The sequence below is a fragment of the Dipodomys ordii genome, unplaced genomic scaffold, assembly GCF_000151885.1.
Source record: "Dipodomys ordii isolate 6190 unplaced genomic scaffold, Dord_2.0 Scaffold48, whole genome shotgun sequence".
In the NCBI taxonomy this organism is placed as follows: domain Eukaryota; kingdom Metazoa; phylum Chordata; class Mammalia; order Rodentia; family Heteromyidae; genus Dipodomys; species Dipodomys ordii.
This window is the reverse complement of record NW_012267264.1, coordinates 12,987,026-13,007,650: the sequence shown is the minus strand read 5'-3', so window position 1 is coordinate 13,007,650 and position 20,625 is coordinate 12,987,026. Positions and strand designations below refer to the sequence as shown.

Sequence of the window (20,625 nt, the reverse complement as noted above, 5' to 3'; positions counted from 1 at the left end):
AGGTAAACAAAGGAGGAGGCTGCAATGCTTGGTAAGAAATGTACTCATTATCTTGCCCATGTAATTGTAACCCCTCTGTACAGTATGTTCACAAAAAATAAAAATTAAAATAAAAAAAAACAAAAACAAAAAATGTATTAAAGGCAAAACCCAAAAAACAAAAAGAATTATATTAGTAGATAACAGAAGTCTTGATGCATTTATATTCTTTTTCTAAAGCATTAACATTTCCTTGTAGACTACAAGGAACAGGAAAATGCTTCAAATTTCAACCATGTTTTGAGAAAATTCCTGCATTTGACAGTAGAATAGATCATATTAGTGTTTTAAATTCCTGACTGCCCAAGAAAATCTCTTATAAAACAACAATAACCACAGACTTCTTAGGCTATATCCGGTATTTCTTATCTGGTATTCATCTTTAAGAGATGAGTTTTTGAATGTAAAATAGCTTGTCAGGTAATACAGCCGGGATGCCAAGAAAGAGAGAATAAGAGCACTGGATCTGCTGGAATAGCTGGCCCGTGTTCCGTATTCCTTGTCCCAGTTTAACATTTAGAATTAACGTATAACTTGTTAGACTCATTCTCATTGGGGGACAAAAGCTGTACTATTAATCATTACATTAATTATTTTGATGAATAATTGGAAATTTATAGTAATGGAGTAGGGATTTAGAGGCTGGAATTATTGGCAACAGAATATTAAAAGTAATTGAAAATGCAGTTGTGGAGTCTTTATTTTAACAATGTTTGAATGCAAGCTTCAACTTTTGCATATTTAATATGATTTGTCTAAGAAATGTCAATAGGAACTTGTAAATTACTAATGCATTCTGCATTATCTTGTCTAAATAAGTGCTATTTTAGAGCCCAGGTGATAAATTCCTTGAATAATTCCAAGCTAGGAAAAGTTTTGTTTCCCTTGATAATATTTTAAGAGCCTGTTATGCTTCTATTTTATTTTTTTGCTTTGGTCATTATACACTTAGAGCTAATTTTCTCAATTGCAACTAGGTACTTATCATGACTGATTTTCTTATAAAAATCTTGTTTTCCTTTCCCCTTCACCTTTTACTTTTCTGAGATTTTTTTATATAGTTTTTTTATTGTGAAAATACTGTACACAGGGGTTACAGTTACACCAGCAAGGTAATGAGTACATTTCTTATCCAGCATTGTTGCCTCCTTTGTTTTTCCACTACCATCCCATCCCTCCCACCCCCTCAACTTACACTCCCCCCCCACCTAAATTGTAAAGTCTGTTTTTCGACATAGCATCTTGTACATCTCGTTGTTGCTGCAATAAGTCCATTTGTATCCTTATTTAAACATTTTGTTTTTTCCCTTCCCCTCCCCAAATTATACCAACATCAAATACAGTGAAAACATGGGTTAGACCATGGGGGAGGGGCACACAAAGCAACAAAAAAATCACATGGTACCTTATAAATATGTTAGAAACAATAGCAAGGAAGGGTTCATTCGCTTAACATCATCTTATCTGAGCTTTTCTGTTTTTCTACTAGTTATTGCAAATAAGGGAAACCATGGGACCTATGTTTTTTTGGGCCTGGCTTACTTCACTTAATATGATTTTCTAACAAATTTCCTAACAAATTGTGTATATATACCATATTTTCTTGATCCATTCATCTACTGAGGGGCATCTGGGTTGGTTTAGTCACTGCCTGGTTCTACCTTCCATCTATAATTTCCATATTTTTCTTTTCTTTTATGTTTATGATTTATCTTTCATCTTTTAAAGACAGCATACAAACTAAATAACCATTCTAATAATTTGCTCAGCTTTGAGGTAAAGAGGAAGGTTATTTTTTAAAGAAAAGCAGGGAAAAGTAGAAAAAAAAAGAGACCAATGGGCCTTTGTTACCCAGATGGTTAGAAGTTTTAGAAGCAATCATTCTCCAGTCCTTCTGAAAGTCCAGATACAAATTATCAACAGGATTAAGATCAAGGTACCTGGGGATTTGAAGGGACAATGAGTGAAGCATCTGTGATTCCTTGAAAGATCATAGCTTCTGGTCATGAACCCCCTAAATGTTGGTTCTAATTTGGAAAGCAGCAAGTGAATGTTAGGTGTTTCAGTTCTGTTTAGTCTTTTATCTTTGAATGCAAAAAATGTCTTCTGAAATAAACCCTGAAATATTCTTTTAAGACTTCCTCAGCATGAACTTCACAAGTTTATACTCTAGGTAACGTGACTCTAGTTTCACTTACTTAAGTGATTCCACAATATCAATCCACTTATGCTTATAAAACATTCTAATTCTTTAAACTCATTCAGCCTATAGGATAGAAACTGTGACCTGATTGAAGTGGAATACTTCAAAATGTGCCCAGAGAGAAAGTTGAATGGGATTATAGAGCAAGCGTCAGGTCATCATGTTCCTACCCTCTGGGAGGTCTGTTTCTTCAGGTCACAGCTAAGAACTTGCTTATGCACTATAATGCTCAGTCTTGATGTAGAGCTTCCAGTAAAAAGACTGTCAAAGGGAAAGCTACAATGCACATTAAAAAGAAAACCAAGCGGTTATTCAGTAAGTTTGGTAAACTTGGAAACTTGTCCTTCTTGTGTTTTAGTGCCTAGAGCATTAGCCACAAAAAGTACTCCCTAAAGATTCAGAGGGTATACAATCTCATTTTTCAGGTATCTTAAAGCATTCAAAGTAAATTTCACCAAGGAAATTATTTGATGGAAAAATTTAAAGGGCAGATGAACTGATTTGTTGAGCTGGAAGTTGGACAAATGGCAGGTAGGCGCAGCATAGTGATAGGAACTTGAAAGGAAAATGTTCAACACACAAGACGCAAAATGCGAAACAGTTTTCAATGTGTGATATAATTCTAACGTAACATTGATTCAGTGGATGAGGGAAAAATATAGCTTTCACAACATTCTTTCTTGCTCCCAAGGCAATAAATCCAGGGAGAGAGGGAAAGAAAAGAAGAAAGAGAGGGAGAGAGGGAGAGAGGGGATGGGGAGGGAGGTTGAACAACCAAACATATTATTGATTGCGAGTCTTGTTCAAAATTATGATTACAAATAATTTGTATGCATAAATTATTTCTATTGTTTGAAGTTCCATTTGATGAAAGTTAGAAAAAAATTAAAAATATTGAGAAGGGTTCTGGTTTAAGGATCAAACTACATTCTACCCCAAATTGATCTTTATTAGCATTGATTTCTGTTTTTCAAGACTTATCTGGGAAGAGGGAGAAATCACATTTTAAGTAACTCTTCCTCAGTTCTTCCTGGAATCCAAAGTTATTCTGTTACTTTCTTTTTGTAGTACTATAGTGTAATTTTATATCCTTAATGTTATTTTACAAAACAAAATGGCTCCACATTTTAACAAGCTCTTGTAAAAACTTTCCATGTTACCTTCAGAATTAAATTAAAAAGAAGCAGCCTACCCTGAATTAGTTTTTTTGTTGTGTACTTCTTGAATGCAGAACTCAGTGTAATTTCAATGAAACTTGGATGACTACCATTTCTTGCCAAATAATGGGAAAATTAACCTCATGTCACTGCTTTCTTTTCTTTTCCACAACAGAAGGCTAGCTTTCTATAACACCATTGTTTCCTTGTGCTCTCTCACAGCAGTCTATGGGCAAAACAGAAAAGGATTCTCTGGGAGAACAAAGCATCTTGGCACTGTTATGCAACAACAGCCCATTCATTCCATGACCACCCCAGTCTTCTTTCATTTCCTCAATACAAAACTGCAGATACTCTCTTATAAATCTGCCTAGGTTTAGGTTTCTGAAATTTTCTTTCTGTTCTAGGAGACTTAATATTCTAGTGTTGTCAAGTAAAACAGGAAGGACTGATCAGTACCTGGTTCATTTGGCCTAAACCCACCTCTCAGAGAGCCTAGATTCCTGAAAATTGGCGCCCCTTCCTCAGCCTCCCCAGGAACTGGAAGCCTCTTCATGTTAACTTGTGACAGTGACCTGCCTCTCCCAGTTCTCCCAGAGAGTAATCGGACGAAACCTATGATATTTCACTTTTCTATCACTCCACAAGAATCAAGCCCTCCTCTCTCCAAGCCTTCCCTCATCCTCAGGCTCACAGGACCATTGCAGGCATGAATGCAAATCTGGATGTAATTTCTCAGTCCTCTCCATCTACGTGAGAGTCCTGTCATTCTCACTCATTTGGGACACATGGTCTCTCATCTTTTATCTTTGCTTGCTTTGCCACTTGAAGTCAGCTTCTGATTCTTTTCTCCTTCTTCTACCTTTAAGAACTGCCAACTCCTCTAAGCTTCTCACATCAGTCTTATGATTAGTTATATATCTGGTGCTCATCACCTTGTGATATTGCTTTAATTAAGTGACTTTAGAACATGTTTCAGTGTGATCCCTTCTTTTTCCTTCTCTATCATCATTTTGGCATCATTGATAACCACACGATCAGTCCACTGAAGGTAATGGATTCTGAACAATTGTACAGACTCCCATCCAATCACTTTCTCTTCTATCTTGTATCAATTATTTACTGCTCTGTTATTACCAACAGTGAATATACTGCTATCTTCAAACACTTTACTTTCCCATTCTTTGTAGACTGGCAGTTTAATTCTTACCTTACCAAGATTCTTCAAATGCAATGGAGATGTCCAAATACATTTCCAGGACTGCTTGTACTAGATGATGAGACCACGTTTCAAAACCCAAACCCAAACCCAAATTAACTTGTGTTTCAACTCTACAAAATTCTATTTGCACTGTAAAAGCCATCTATTATTCAATTCATACTACATAAATAATTTAAATTAATTTTAGCAATGGTGCAATAGTTATTTCTTAAATTAGAAGTTGATTCTTAATTGACTCACCCTAAATGGGAGTCCAGAAGCATAAACAAAATAAAAACATGAAGAAAACTGAAGAAGCATTCTCTCTATGGATCAGAAAATTAAAATGAGAAATAGGAGACTGTCATTTGTGACGGTGAGAAAAGATTTGCTCAGCTATTGCATAAAGCATGCCAAGGGTTTTTATCTTTCTCTCAGAAGCAGTGAGAAAAGGCCCTGTCCTGGAGGAACGAAAGAGTTATCAAGAGACCTGCCATGATACGTTTATGTCTGTAAGTCGTAAAAGTAAAATAAAACCAAATTGGGAACAAATACTCATCTTGTAAATGCCTCATGGCACAGTAAGTGTTGGCAGAGAGACAACATGGCCGTTTTTCTCTTTCCTTTATTGTCAATCCTGAGGGTCACATTGAATCTATAGTGAACCTGGCCCCTGCTATAGCTTGTCATTGATAGCCCTGTGTACTGATACAATCTGTATACATTCCTTCTAAGAGTCAGAACACCAGTGTGCATTCATTCGGAATTAATGAAAATAAGAAATATTCATCAAGTTTAGAATCATTTCAATTGGAACTATGTTATATAATTTCTTTCTTTTTTTCTAATTCAACACATCAGTTTATCAATACAATGCCTCTTGATTAATGCTTCCCATTTTATCATTCTGTCCCGGCACCTGTTCCGATCCCACTCATCCCCTCAAGTTACCCGGTACCACTTTGCTCTGAATGTTACAACTATATTCACCCATCTGCCTTCCTCAATTTGTCAGCCTTCACCTCCCTTTTACGTGGGCACACTTGGACAAACCATATTTCAGTTTCCTGGTATTCATTTTATTAAACTGCATGTGAGTTAACCAGAGGAATCACCATGGAAATCTTTGCCTGCATACACTACATTTTGGTTAATTTGCTTGTGTATATATGCTTCTGGGCCCTCTATACATGTTTTCATTATCTCATAACATTTCAATGGCATAAACTCACCCCCTATCTGGCACTCTAAAATAGTGCTGTTTCTAGATGGAAACCAAAATGCATTCATGTCAATCCGGGATTAACCCCAAATCACAAACATTGCTCAGAGCCAGGAGAATGCAGAAGCCCCACTGGATGAATCTGCGGGGCCTTCAGATCTCTGTGGACTGTACCTTTTTTGCACGAGGAGGGGCATGGTGTCCAGTCACTATATGGAGTCACAATACAGTCCTTCCTACAAGGAAGGAGACATGGCCTCACGGTCTCAGGTCGAAGGTTTTCAGGGCACCTAGAAAAGCGAAGGGACACTGTTTGGCTCTCTGGTAGGACAGGAAACCAGGTCACTCAACTTTCCTCAGGTTTTTGTTGCGAAAGTTGGAAAGTGGTCACACATCTATATTATTTAACTCCCGGGTGCTTTACTGCTCTTAAGAAGAACTACGCAACTCAATTAATGATTTTAACCTGTACTTCAATAAGGTATCTCAAGCAAAATAGCAAGTTTAATTATATCAGTCACACTATCAAAAGAAAGTATAGCAATTATACATTTTCTCTTGATAATATCTCCATTAACAAAAATATGTTTTCTTTGGTGATTATGTTGACATTCAAATGATTAAGGATTCAATTTTTGAACATCGAATTATTTTTAAACCTATTGCAACTTATTGGGTTATTCTATTCTTTCTTTAAATTGCAGTAGCTTTTTTTTGGGAACGAATGCGAAGAACTACAAATCAAATTAAAAGTCAATTAATATAAATTGGAAGACAGTAGCAAAAAGGATATAAAAATATTTCAAATGGGACGTCACATTTTTTTGGTAAATAAATAAGTCAGAAATTAAGTATGAGTGAGAAAAATCAACACCATGGATAAGTCTTCCATAATTTATAGTGCTTTGCTGACATTGATTTCAAATGTATCTTCTATTTTAATTACTTGCCTACATATCTTTTGTTGTGTACAAATACCATATTCTATTCAATTGTATAGATACTTGCTCTCTTATTTTAATAACAATCAGGCTGGGTACTGGTAGCTTCATGCTTGTAATCCTAGCAACTTAGAAGGCTAAGATTTGGTGATCACATTTCAAAGCCAGCCAAGGCAGGAAAGCTCATAAGACTCTTATCTACAGTTAACCAGCAAAAAGCCAGAAGCAGAGTTGTGGTTCAAGTGCTAGAGTGCCAGCATTGTGTGAAAAAGCTTGAAAGGCCAGTACCCAAACCTGGAGTTCAAGCTCCAGTACTGAAATAAACACAAACAAATGAAAATCTGATTTATTTAGAAGTAGATTTAAAGATAGATATGATTTAAAAATTTTAAACAATCTTGCCAGTTTATGTTGAGGATAAGCTTGCAATTTCCCAGTACTATAACTATTCAGCCAATGATGAAATTTTAAAATAAACCATAGAGGTTGATGCATTGTAATTTATATTTCAAATGATTGAAATTATAATAACCTTGCATCATTCAAACAGGAAATAGGGCAAAAATCTCACATAAAATCCAGTTAATTATTTAAGGACTGTGAAATTATTGGTCAGTAATTATTATTGAAAGCTCTCCTTTGCAATGAGGAGGTTTATAAGTCTGACAATAGGAGGGCATTACTCAATTGCATGCTCTTCAAAGACTAGTCTGAAATTAATCAATGGAATTTATAATGTTATCATTGACAACCTCTAAATATTCTTTTAGTTTGGAAATAGCCCCAGCAAGATACTTGGCTAACTGTGGAGAACAAAATTACTAACAACAAAGTCATTAAGTGAACACACAAAGATAAATTACACAGCCTAGATTATATCCAATCAAATGAATTTAGACTTCCTTTGGTGAGGCAATTGGTTCAGTCAACAAGCAACTTTTCTCCCCTGTACTGTTTGCCTTTAGTGTTTGCGCTTTAAATCAAGGAATTGATTCCCCCCCCCAAATCTTATTCAAGGTCAAATTAAACAGACGTGATAGGAGCTGAAGTCTGTTCCTTGGGAGGATAGATAAGATCGATAACATTGATTTTACCATTGCACAGTAATCTATTTTATTAAGAAGACTTTAAAACAAGGTTTCTATTTGCATTTTTGTTTCAGATGACCAGCATTGGAAAACATTCAGCAAATTTAACCTAGTATTTAGGAAGAAGGGTAATAGTAGTTTCCTTTGAATTCATAGTACTTGGCTTAATTTTCTAGAATTTTAGGAATTCAATTGAACTATAGATATATTTAAGTTACTGAATAAACTTCTATAGAGACAAAGAAAATTCTGAATGATTATTGTGGAGTATAATGTGGAACCTTTGAGCCTTTCATTAGGAAAATGAATGATCTTAAATCCAGTAGGCTTATTCACACATAGGATTGCACACATGTATATCCATTACCCAGTTGTGTATATGAGAAGAAAATATTAATAGCAATTTTTGAAAACAAAGGAGGAGACAACAATGCTTGATAAGAAATGTACTCATTACCTTGCTCATGTAGTAACCCCTACTCTGTACAGTATTCTCACAATAAAAAACTTATTAATAAAAAAGAAGAAAGAAAAGGTGAATTTTACTGCCACATTGGTGCAAGAACTCATCCTGCTCCACAGTATTTCTACCTCTGTTATTTGAGTAAGCACCAGGACACTTTTGGACATGGTGAGCTCATTTCTGCTGCTACTTCACTGAATTTTAATGCAGCACACACATATTTCACCATAACCATATACAAGTTCTATTAAAATGTTAGTTTGTGGGTACCTATTAAGCATGTGGAACTATTTGGTATATATTTTCTAGTATGTTTTTGAACTTCAAATGATATAAACAAAGTATGGGGCTACATAGCTCTAAGTCTGGAACCCTAGCCAGACAAAAACAACTCTTAATGAGATTCATATTTACCTTTTCCCTCCCCACCTCCCCTACCTGTACTGGAATTTTCCATGCTTCAGATCAATTACTTTCATTTCCATGGAACACTAAGTCTCTTCAATTCTTTTTTTTTGCAGGGGGGGGGTGGTCCGGATGTGGGGTCTGAACTCTGGACCTGGGCACTGTCCCTCAGCTCTTCAGCTCAAGGCTAGCACTCTACCACTTGAGCCACAGTGCCATTTCTGGCTTTTTTTTTTGCTTATGTGGTGCTGAGGAATCGAACCCAGGGCCTCATGCATGTGAGGCAAGCATTCTACCACTGAGCCACCTTCTCAGCCTCTTCAATTCTTAAGAAAAAAAATAACAATTCCTAATATTTATAGGCTGTTGAATTGGTAAATTTTTCATTAAATACTTGCAATAGATTTTGAAAATCAATGTCAGAATTAGTCAACTCATCTAACATTTACACTTTCCTAATTGGCTGTTCGTTTTTGGAACCTATGAGGCCACATTTATACCTATACAAAATTGATTGTTTTCACTTTCTGTGTTTCATGTGGTTTAGGTGATTTGATTAAAAAATATGTTATCTAAATGTGGTGGAATAGAGTTTACTAACCATCAAAGAAATATAATTTCAACTTTGATTAATCTAATTGGTAATTGCTAATTCAAGTAATGCTGCTAGTTGTTTATTTTTACAGTTCTGACAAGGCACATGAGTTCTTCAGCTCTTTGTTTTCCCCTCTAGCAAACTGTATGGCTAGTTATCACAGTATTCTTAACAACCATGAGAAACGGAAAGCTTTTCTAGCTACCATAACCCTTTCATGCTATCCCAAGGCTTTCTCTTAGCAGAAAATGGCTTATTCATTTAACAACTGAAAGATAGAATAAGTTTACCTTCAATGTTTTTGATATAGTATTTTCTAGGCAAAATGAAAGGCAGATCATAGAAGGCAAACACAATTAAGGTAGATTGGCAGCTTCCCTTGCCTGCAGATAGTTAAGAGGTCATAGCTGACCTACAGGGCTAGAACTCTGTGTACTGTCCTTATCGATCAGCCAAACTCTACAGCAAGCACTTCTTCCATCATCTCCCTAGCTTTCTAAAAGAAGTGAGTGATGCCATAAAGCAGAAAGATTTCGACAGAATTTATGGATCCCAGGTACAAGATTGTGAGGCTGTTACAGCCTTAGCAGCAGCCGACTTTCAAAACAAACAAATCTTACTCTTGAGGACAGGTATGACAAGCATCAAAACATTCCATTTCATGCAACAGGGAAAGCCCAAGCCAATCCTTGCATGGTTGATCACAGAATTTACTGTTGTCATTTTAAAGCCCTTACTTTTTGGGTCCCACTTGGCCCACGTTGACTCGCACACAGATGACTTTTCGTGTCTGCATGCCAACAGAGCAGGAGGCCTCGCCATTCCAAGTTGTCGTTGTGTTGAAGGACGACACTGAGGTGTCCTCGATGCACTGGCCCCAGGGACCGGTTTGCCAGTGGTACACAGTGCACGGATGCTCATTACAGCTGCGCACCTCTTGTAGAGCACTGCTGTTGGGACAGCGGACTCCTCCTATAAAATGGGACAATGGCAACAGATTAGACCTAGGGTCAACTGTAACCTTACCATTTACTGTTCACTGGAAATAACCCATCAACAAATGACCTGCTATTTATTGAGCAGCACCCAGTTGGAAGACAAATTGAATTTTAATCTTACTTCATGTGGCATGAGCTAGCTTAAAATACAAATGCAATGGGGTCTAAATTTTATTTGATTTTGAAAGCTATGGAGGGCCCTAAAGAAAGACCATCTCAATTTCCCTACAGAAATCCAACTTGGGGTTCAATGAAGCCTGTTAATTGCTAACCAGAGAAACAGACACATTGAGATTCTCTGGATGAAGAAAACACAGTGTGTTTTCAAATGTTATCTAAATGAAAAGTCATTAAAGAGTTTTTATTAGCATAGATTTTGTTGCACAAAGGGAGTCTTATTGTGACATACCCATCCATCCATCCATCCCTCCATCCATCTGTATGTCCATTGATACATCCAATACTCCTTGGCAAGCATTCCCAATTCTCTCTCTTCCTTTCTTAAAATAATGTCAACAGGTTTCATTGTTCTATATCTCACAAGCAAATACTCACCTTCATTCAACCTCTCTGTCAGCCTTGCCCCTTCACCTAGTATCAGCTTCCAAACATGGCTTATATAACCTGTTTTGATTGCTTGTTATTTTTTGCAGTATATTACAGATGTTAAAATACTTATTACTTTAATGTGTTAGGCTTTATGGTGATTAGGCACAGAGGTGTTAAAATAAATACCATTTATCACCATTTAATACATTATTGGAAAGGGCCAAAAATTAATGATATTATATTTCTTCACACCTAGAAAGTTATCAGCTCTACATTACTTTACCATGTTAGGTGTCCCCCCACGAAAGAGGCATGCTTGCAAATTAAATTATCATACAATGCTTTCTTCTCAACTCTATTTTTATATGGTTGGTTAAGTAAATTCTAATTACTTAATTGTTAGTTTTCTTATATCCCACTCCTAAACCCTTCTCAAATTTTCTGAGTGACTTTTTTTAGTTTCTACTTATTGAAGTTTGTGTTCTCCTTCAACATTTTATCATCTGTGACATCAAGAATGTTGGTACCACAAAATTTTTTGAAGTATAGAGGAAGGAGTTTTATTTTGAGTATATAGTTATAGGAATACAGAATATCAGTATATACTCATCCATTTTTGGGTATAGAATCTGTCCTTAAAATTCTACTGGTCCTTAAAGGTAGTTTGGACCTTGATTTTGGGCATAAAAATATAATCATCAGTACCATCGTTTTTTGTCTGAATCTAAAATGGTTTGGAATAAAGGCAGATGCAAAAATGAAGGCAGGAATGAATGACAAGTTTTCCCCACTTCCCAAACCCTCCCACCCCCTCAGGGTTTTTAGTTAATTTATAGGCCTAAACAAAGAGCCTTTTAGAAAAGGCAGTTTATGTACCTATTACAATTCAAGTCTTTTTCATTTTTCTTTTTTGGTTCTTTGGGAGAGGCTCTCCCTACGGCAAAATATTTTCTTTCTGTAAAGATTTAAAAGACTTGTTTATCCCAGAGTTTTCTTGCAGTTACTGATACTTGTCTATTGGGTTGATGCTGTTGCATTCTTAATTGCTCCAGAAGGTGTCAATGAAAGTCTTAAGCAAGAAACTAGGATTTATTTTCTTTCCTCAAATGGCCTTTAGTTATTTTTGATTGCCTGTTACTGGCAGAAACATCATAGACTTGGTATTTCCTGCAGGAACTATAAAGTTCATATATATAAGCAATGACAACTATGTCATAACTATTGCTTGGCTATAGTAGTTTTAAAAACATGTAAAATATAAGTTATAATAACTTCAGAGATATCATAGGGCAATGCATGCACCTTTTAATCAATAAAATGCACTGTGGAATCATCATTCTGGAATACTTTCTTACATAGTAGTCCCATTATAAATAAGTATGGCCCCATTCATAGGAAGAGCCTCATTCTGTGTCTACAACTGTCACATGAGGTAAAAAATATTAGTGGATCAGCAAACAGTTTAAATGATGAATTGAGGAATCCCAGTTTCTTACCACAATGCTATTTTTGAAGCCAATTATGAAAGTAAAAATATTTAAGCTCTTAAATGTAAGATATCAGAAGAACTTGTTGCTCATTTTATTAATATTTGGTACCACTGATGCCCCCATAAAACCCTTAGGGTTTAAGGACCTCCCTCCTTCCGTGAATAAGTCAGTCATTTATGCAGCACTAAGTGGTCTCAGCATCGGAATTACCCTCATTAAATAGGGTTTCACTGACATTCTTTGCTTTATAAAGGTGCAAATGTATGCCATCTTCTAGCTCAGGAAGTCCAGTAAATTTGTTTAGAATTCGAATGGGAATGAATGCTAAAACATATTACAGGTATTGGAGAGAAGTAAATGAACAGAGCTCTTGCCCATCCTGAGTTGCTGGATTTGTTCAAGTTGACCTCTCAAACTCAAGTAAATTTTAAATTCTATATATGGATAATTATTTGAACAATTATGATTTATAGTGAAATTATTGATCTACAGAAAGTATGTTTATTTATCTACATTTTTTACTCTGAGCATACAGGCAGGCTCTTGCAATTGTGATTTGTTTTTTCTGAATTGTTTTTGATAATGGAATTGGCTAGCTGGCTTTGGAGAAAAAAAATAATAAGGACAAAAAGCTTGACATCAGCATAATGTGTGAGGAACTGCAAAATAGCTGTTAAGTTTATAGACAGAAACCTATTTATTTTCTTGCCCTAATCCACATTAAAGCTACATCACTACTTTAGAACTGATGGAAAGATATTTGCATGGCTAAGCCCCAATGTGATCTTAATTATAACAAATTTTAAGTGTTGTTTGAAGTAATGAGATATTGTAATATTGTTGTGTTATATGGAGAATCACTTTATGGTGGAACAATTGATAAATATATTATTTAATGTATCAGTTATTTTGGTGAAGTTCTAATGAAGACATCTAGGAATATTCCTCTAGTCCTGGAGAAATTATAAAATTATAAAAACAGAATTTGCAATAAGTATATTTTCAAAATCCTCTCTTGCCAGGGGCTAGTGGCTTAAGCCTATATTCCTAGCTAACCAGGAGTTGAGATCTGAGGATTACAGTTCAAAGCCAGCCTAAGGAGGAAAGTCTATAAGACTCTTATCTCCCAATTAACCACTAGAAAATGGGAAGTGGCACTCTGCCTCAAAGTGTTACATGCTTTGTACTAATACAATGATTTAGATTTTCTAGCACTTCATCAAAGGGGAAGGACATATGGAACTGTAAATAATTCCAATATATACACTTTTGTACTCAGATAAAAATATTGACTATTATGTGAAACTCCTCTCTTGAGAGTGAAAGCATGACTTTTCTTTCCCACCTAGAGCTCATAAAATCTTTGCTAGCATGCATTTGATGAAAACTATATTTCTGGTTCTGATACTGATATCTTTATAATCAATACAGGATAAAATAAAGAATTCTCTTCAAATAGACATAGGTATTAAGTGTGGTGTGCAGTGCTTAGGCACGATGCTTCACAGGACACCAGAGAGGCTAGAAATAGTTCTGACTAATTCTAAGAATGTTATATTATGGGGAGGAAAGGCAATAGAGTGTGATTCTAAATGGGATGTGATAATTACTATAAAAAAGAGAGAGATTAGGTATAATTAGGATTGAAAGAAGATTCCATTACTTTTTAGAGACTGAAAAAAAAATGTCTCAGGAAGAAAAAGGCAATGAAATAATTTTGAAAGCAGGATGTTGAGAAGCAGAGTTCTCATATGGTAGAGAAGGAAACAAACATTTTATCTATGCAAAACAAAAAAAAGAAAGAAAGGAATTAAAGGCATACAAGTAAGTATGACCTTTGGAATGAGCAATATTGATACAGTCACATGACCTGTGGAGTTCTTGCAAGAAAGTCACTGGCAGCAAGGATAAGAAAAGGGACCTAGGAAATGTTATATATAAATAGGTTGTAAGCTGCTTGTAACAGTGCCTGATGCTGTAGCCCAAGTCCTTTTGACTGCAGACCACAGCTGGATGAACAGCACATCATCAGCAAGGGCTTGCTTTGGGAGAACTGAAACATAGAGAGAATTAGCACCAGAGCACTCAAGGGAGTCTGCTGATGAATGCCTCCCCCACCCCTTTCCTCCTTGCAGAGAGGTGGGAGACTTTCTCTTCTGCTGCTTACATAAATCCTGCATGGTGGACACATAGGGAAAGACAGAAGCAAGAGTGCCTTTTAAGGTCAACAGTGAGGATATGAGGAAGCACTAGAATGTGCTTAGAAACCAGAGTTAGGAATGTGTATATGTATATGTAAGCAAACATAGTACATATACAAGACCTTGGATTCCAGAATTTCTCTAAGAAGTCTGGGTACTCCTGAGATCTTAAAATTAAAATCATTTATCTACAGCTAAAAATGAATGGGTTAAAACAGAAATATTACTCCATGTTTTCATTGTTAAACTATACTTTTTGAAGACTACTAATTATTTGAGAAAAATTGGCCCAATTTTATTTCAATCTGCATCTGTTCTTTCTGTAAGTCAAGCAAAACAGCACATTGCTATTTGGCTGATGAAGTTATATCAGGTCATTCTGAACTTTGTAAAAATAAATCTGTCATTTTTACTTTGTAATTAATGTTGAGATAATGAGCATTCAGAAGTTATAATGAGTGGAAATCAATTCGAACATTTTTTTTCCCTTTTTATATCAGGTATTTTTTGAAGACTTGCCTAAATACTCATAAATTAAAGCAGATAAAAATCTAAAATCAAATCTTAATTTTTTGGTTTAAATTCAACATACCTTTTTATTTTATTTTATTATTTAAGTTTTTGTGCCAGTACCAGGGCTTGAACTCTTGCTTGTCTTTGTGGTTTAAGGTACAAAACTGGTGTGCTACCACTTGAGCCATGCCTCTACTTCTGGCTTTTGATGGTTAGTGGGAGATAAGAGACTTACAGATTTGTCTTCCAATGGTGATTTTCAGATCTTAGCTTCCTGAATAATAGGATTACACTCTTGAGCCAATTATACCCAGTTAACCGTTATATAACTATAAATTTATATCAGATTTAAGTATTAAAAATGTGCTATTTTCAGCCCTTCCCACCATAATCCAGCCTTGCTTTTTTGTTGGTTATTTTGGAGATAAAAACTTGTGAACCTTTCTGCCTGGGTTGGCTTCAAACCAAGATCTTTCAGATCACAGCTTCCCAAGAAACCAGATGATAGGCATGAGCCATGGAGGTCAAGCTAATTCCTATTCTTTTAAATTGTTCTTAATAACCTTCCACTGTGATTTTCATTTCTGTACCCACAGGGTACAGTCATCACTGTGCTCAGGCTCAGACATCTTACCTACAACCTGCCTGCCTCTGACATGCATCCTGAGCTGGTTCTCTAGTCAATGCTGAGCTTCTTCCCATACTCTGCTGTGTGTTGACATCTTGTCCTTCTGCTTTCCCATACAACCTACGTTCCCACAACCTCCTTCACACTACCAGACACTTGAAACTTCATGCCAGACCAGCCTCTTGGATACTCTTTTCCAGACTAGGCTATGAAAACTCACGTAGAACCACTTTATATCTCCCCTCATCAACTGGCACAGATATCTAACTAATGACTTTTTGGATAGAATTATTCAGGGAGGTGAATAGCTTAGGAAAGAAGGAAATAGGGAAAGAAATGGATATAAAAATATCTAGTATGGGAAAGAAGAAACGGCATTCTGTTACTTTATCATTTGTTTTTGGTTTTGTCAGTTTTGGGTCTTGAACTCAGGGCCTGGGCTCTGTCCCTGAGCTTATTTTGCTCAAGACTCGTGCCCTACCATTTAAGCCACAGCTCCAATTTTTTTTTTCTGTTTATGTGATACTGAGGAATTGAACTCAGGGCTTCATGCATGCTGGGCAAGCACTCTACCACTAAGCCACATTCCTAGCCCTTATTATTTGTTTAAGAGGAACAAAGAGGTCTGTTTTATTTATTGAGTGAAAGGTACTGGAAGTATTTTAAAATGCATGTATGGATGTAGATAAAGATGTAGAAACATACATACACACAGACACATAATGAGAAGAATGAGTAAATTAGCATTAAAACTGGTAGTTAATGATTCCTCTTTGTCTAATATATGGTAGGATTATATTTTCTCTTTCTTGAAGTCTTACATAGCTGTATGATTCTGTGTGTGTGTGTGTGTGTGTGTGTGTGTGTGTGTATGTGCACGCGTGTGTGTGTGCACACACAATCCACTTCTGACTTTTTGGTGTTTAATTGGAGATAAGAGTCTCAGGAGCTTCTTTGCCTGTGTCAGTTTCAAGCCTCCGATCTCACTCTCCTGTAGCTAGGATTATAGGCATGCACTACCCAGATAGTGTAACTTTTTAAAGAAATGTGGTATGAAAAATGAAAAAAAATCACTTTCAGGTGGAATGATTTAATTTCTTCTCTTAAATAAACAAACCCTCCAAGCATCCTCTATTTCTGGCATGAAGATTATGGCCATATGGTGACAGCTAAATTCCAAAGTTGTGGCTAAATTCCTTTGAAGAAGAAATTAACTCCTACTCTTTTACTCTATTGACCTTTTGGGCTATCAGTGCAAGTTCAGTGTAACATAACTTATCTTTAATAATAACACAATATTATATAACCTTCAGTATAATATTCAATTAAAATATTACAACCAAGATAAAATATAGTTCGCAACTTTGTAAATCCAGATAAAATTTGCATACGTACTTGACCTCTATGTTATTTCAACAGAAATTTGTTGTATAATTCTATGTTTAAAAACTCCATCATACCACTTTGGTGGTATGTTCTCTTAAAGTTATTACCATTATTTTGGAAAATCAATAATGTTTGTAACAGAAAGGCACTAAATTCTGAGGAAAAATAGACCTACTATTGTGTAGAATTATACACATAATCTAATAGCAAGCAAACCAAAGTTAAACTTCCTACAGATTTAGTTCATAAATCATAGGACCCCTAGCTTGAACTTCTAAAAGTTTTATTCATAAAAAGATAAAATGTGTTTCAACATCCAGAAAGTAATAGATATTAAATAAATATGTGGGAGGGATTAATTCTGTATTAAGTATTTATACAAACATGGTAGTTTTTTTTAAAATACTGCTAACAGAGAGAGAATGGCACATTCTTAGGATAAAAATTCCACCAGGGATTCTATCTCAAACTGTATTTTGAATTCATGTTCTTATATGATTTGTTTCATGAACATAGATGATTTTCTAGCATGACTTGCTCATGATGCAGCTACTAGACTTAATTAAAAATTATTGAATTCCCACCCTTTCAAATTAAGTGTATGATACCTATCAGAGGACAATCATAAATTTCAGCTTCTGAAACATTTCATGACCTTTCCGTGTGAAGCATTTGTCTGTTGAAATAATGATCTATCAAGTTTTTGCAAGTCAAGCAAAATCCTTGCCATGTGACTCTGGGGGTGAAAAGTCACTCATTACTAGTCACACAGCAAGTGTCTGCAGAGTATAATGGATTTACAGGAAGCAGGGTGACCACAGATCTAATTTTAATGAACCACAAGACATAATCTGAGCTGATAGCATTTGAAGTCTCAATATCATCTAGATAAGGTTCAAGTTATTGTTTGACAACACAGGGAATATAATTATCTCTTTGAAGTTTCTACTTTTAAAAGAATCTAGAAACTTTCTTAGAACAAGCAGTTATACTGGTTTTAAGAAAATAGGAAAACAGTTTGGGATTCTATGAAGAAGCATCTATGAAAAATTTCTAAGATAATTTCAAATGCACCAATGGTATTCACTAGTCACTGTTGAAAATGAACTTTCCAAATTGTAGGTGGGGACCAAGGGAAGAACTGGAAAGAATGAGGGAAGGGTGGCATTGTTCAAAAGAGAAATGCACTCTTTGTAGGACTTATGTAACTGTGACCCCTCTGTACCTCACCTTTATAATTACAATAAAAATGCATGAAAAATAATAACCCATAAAATAAACTTTTATATTTAACCTTGAAAAAAAGATACATGGGAATATTTTTCCAGAGGCTGACATTTTTACATGAAAATGTTTTTGCTGACGTAAACCTCATGTGTAAAGGTCAAGGTAATTACATGCCTGCATAATTAACTCATACACAGTAAGTTTGCTTAAAAACCACTATCAAATAACTATTGTTAAAATATTTCATAAACAAAAAAGAATTTTAAATGCATTGATTTTATACAATCCCTCAAAATTGATTGTGTATTCACAGATGTATGCTAACAAGAAATAAAAATATAATCAGTATCAAATGTCGATAAACAATAGATTGACAATACCCCATAGGTATAAACCTATAGTCTTGAGATAGGATATGCTGAATATGAAAGAACTTGAGTTATATCTATATTTTCTCACTTCAGTCTTATTTTATAGAATAGTGACAAAAATATGTTTGACATTATCTCTCCCAGTAATACAGAGACCAGATTAGCACTGTGACAAGCTTGAAAGACAATAAGAGCCTTGTATTTCTTCATAACAGGCTTGCAAAGTATGTATGGATACTTGACAAACATGCCTTTTTACCCAGTGGCGTGAAATGACCTAGAAGCAACACATTTTAAAAGAAAACACCATCATTGCATGAGACCCTATGGATCTCAGAGCTTACATGCAAAAGTATGGATGGTAGAGAATACTTTATAAATATCAGTCAGGCAACAGCCATGATGGTGTTGACATAAAATAAATTTTCTTTGTGAACATATATGACTGTTTAGTGCCAAAATGTGACTGCAAGGGATAAAACTACTGAAATAGAGAAAAAAAATGAAATGTGTGAAATGTTGGGAGCTATTTTCAGACTTTTCCCAGGCTTAACACGTTGGAATACACAAATTTTACTTACTTGGAAAATTATTAGGAGATAAAGCAATATGAGTTCACTTTTATATCTTTTCTCCTTTATTAAAGATGTATCCCATAATTAATTTGGGGGAACAGAACATGTCTACCACATATACAAATATGGAGTATTTTTTCCTGTTCATTTTCTTTTTCTCTTAGAAATTTTATTGTAAAAGAGGGTTTACAGTTATATAAGTCAGGTATTGAGTACTTTTCTTCAGGAACAGTGTCACCCCTTCCCTCATTTCTCCCAGGTTTTCCACTCCCAAGTCCTTTCCCTTAACATCCCTCCTTCTCCAAGTTGTATAGTTCATTTCCAACATAGTATCTAGTGAGTATCATACTGTATCATTTCATTGAGACTAAATAGAGATAATGTAGGTCAACTTGGAAAAGAAACCTAACTCCTTTCTGAAACTGGTAGCTTTACCTTCATCGCCTGCATAGGCCAGAATGGAACGTGCACGTATCTGTTTCCCTTCTGTTGTTTTTCCTGAGCAGGTGTGTGAGCAGGAAGACCATGTAGACCATGCGCTGAGTACGCAGTCCTTTGGGCAAGGGGCATCACAGGCCACAGGGATGGGGAAGATGGCATCTCTGCACAGCTGTCTGTCCACTTCTTCTCCTGGGAAAATACCATCATTATCAATCTTTCATTGTTAAATCCATGAAAAACAAGCAATTGAAACCAGGTGGGTATCCAGTAAATTAGATGATTTCTCTTTTATTCTTAATGCAAAACAAAGCCAAAAGAAGAAAAAAAAGTATCATAGAAGTTAAAAAAGAATCACCAAAAACATCACATCTCTCTCTCTCTCTCTCAGTCTCTCTCTCTCAGTCTCTCTCTCTCTCTCTCTCTCTCTCACACACACACACACTCACACATATGTCCCTAAATAAAGGAAGGTACCTTTATTGACAGAGGCATACATTTGTAGATCAGACATATTTGAAACTATTTTTAGTCTACAGATCTGACCATAAGTGATGCTTATTCTTACAATCTAAGTAGCAACAAAGCATTTCTCCACAATATGTTCCCTTTTCATTTCCTTACTGACAAACTATAATTTACAGAGAATGATTCTACCTATAGCAGGTATCATTTTCCCACAAATCAATTCAAAGACATCTTTATTTATAAATGCTCTTTTGTCTCCCAGAGAAGATATTTATGCATAATTGGCTACATTTTTTGTTTCATTAAAAAACTTAATTTGTATATTGGAAATAGCTAGGAAGTATAAATGCAAAACTATATTAGAAAGTCACTGCTTAAGGGGTTTACATAAAGAAGGAAAAAATGAAAGATCAGGAAAACCATGCCAGAGGAAAGAAGGTGCCATTTCAGTGTTCAAACTCATCAAT

At 35.5% G+C, this 20,625-nt stretch overlaps 1 protein-coding gene across 1 annotated transcript in view; it reads right to left on the bottom strand.

Annotated features, from left to right (window-relative positions):
* Positions 1-20,625, bottom strand: part of Thsd7a (thrombospondin, type I, domain containing 7A) — a 344,637-nt gene that overhangs the window by 69,141 nt on the left and 254,871 nt on the right. The window contains exons 7-9 of the mRNA XM_013019946.1: positions 19,688-19,882; positions 10,052-10,286; positions 5,997-6,112 (exon numbers count right to left, since the gene is read on the bottom strand). Coding sequence (XP_012875400.1) covers positions 5,997-6,112; positions 10,052-10,286; positions 19,688-19,882 — 546 coding nt within the window. The remainder of the gene's footprint in view (positions 1-5,996; positions 6,113-10,051; positions 10,287-19,687; positions 19,883-20,625) is intronic.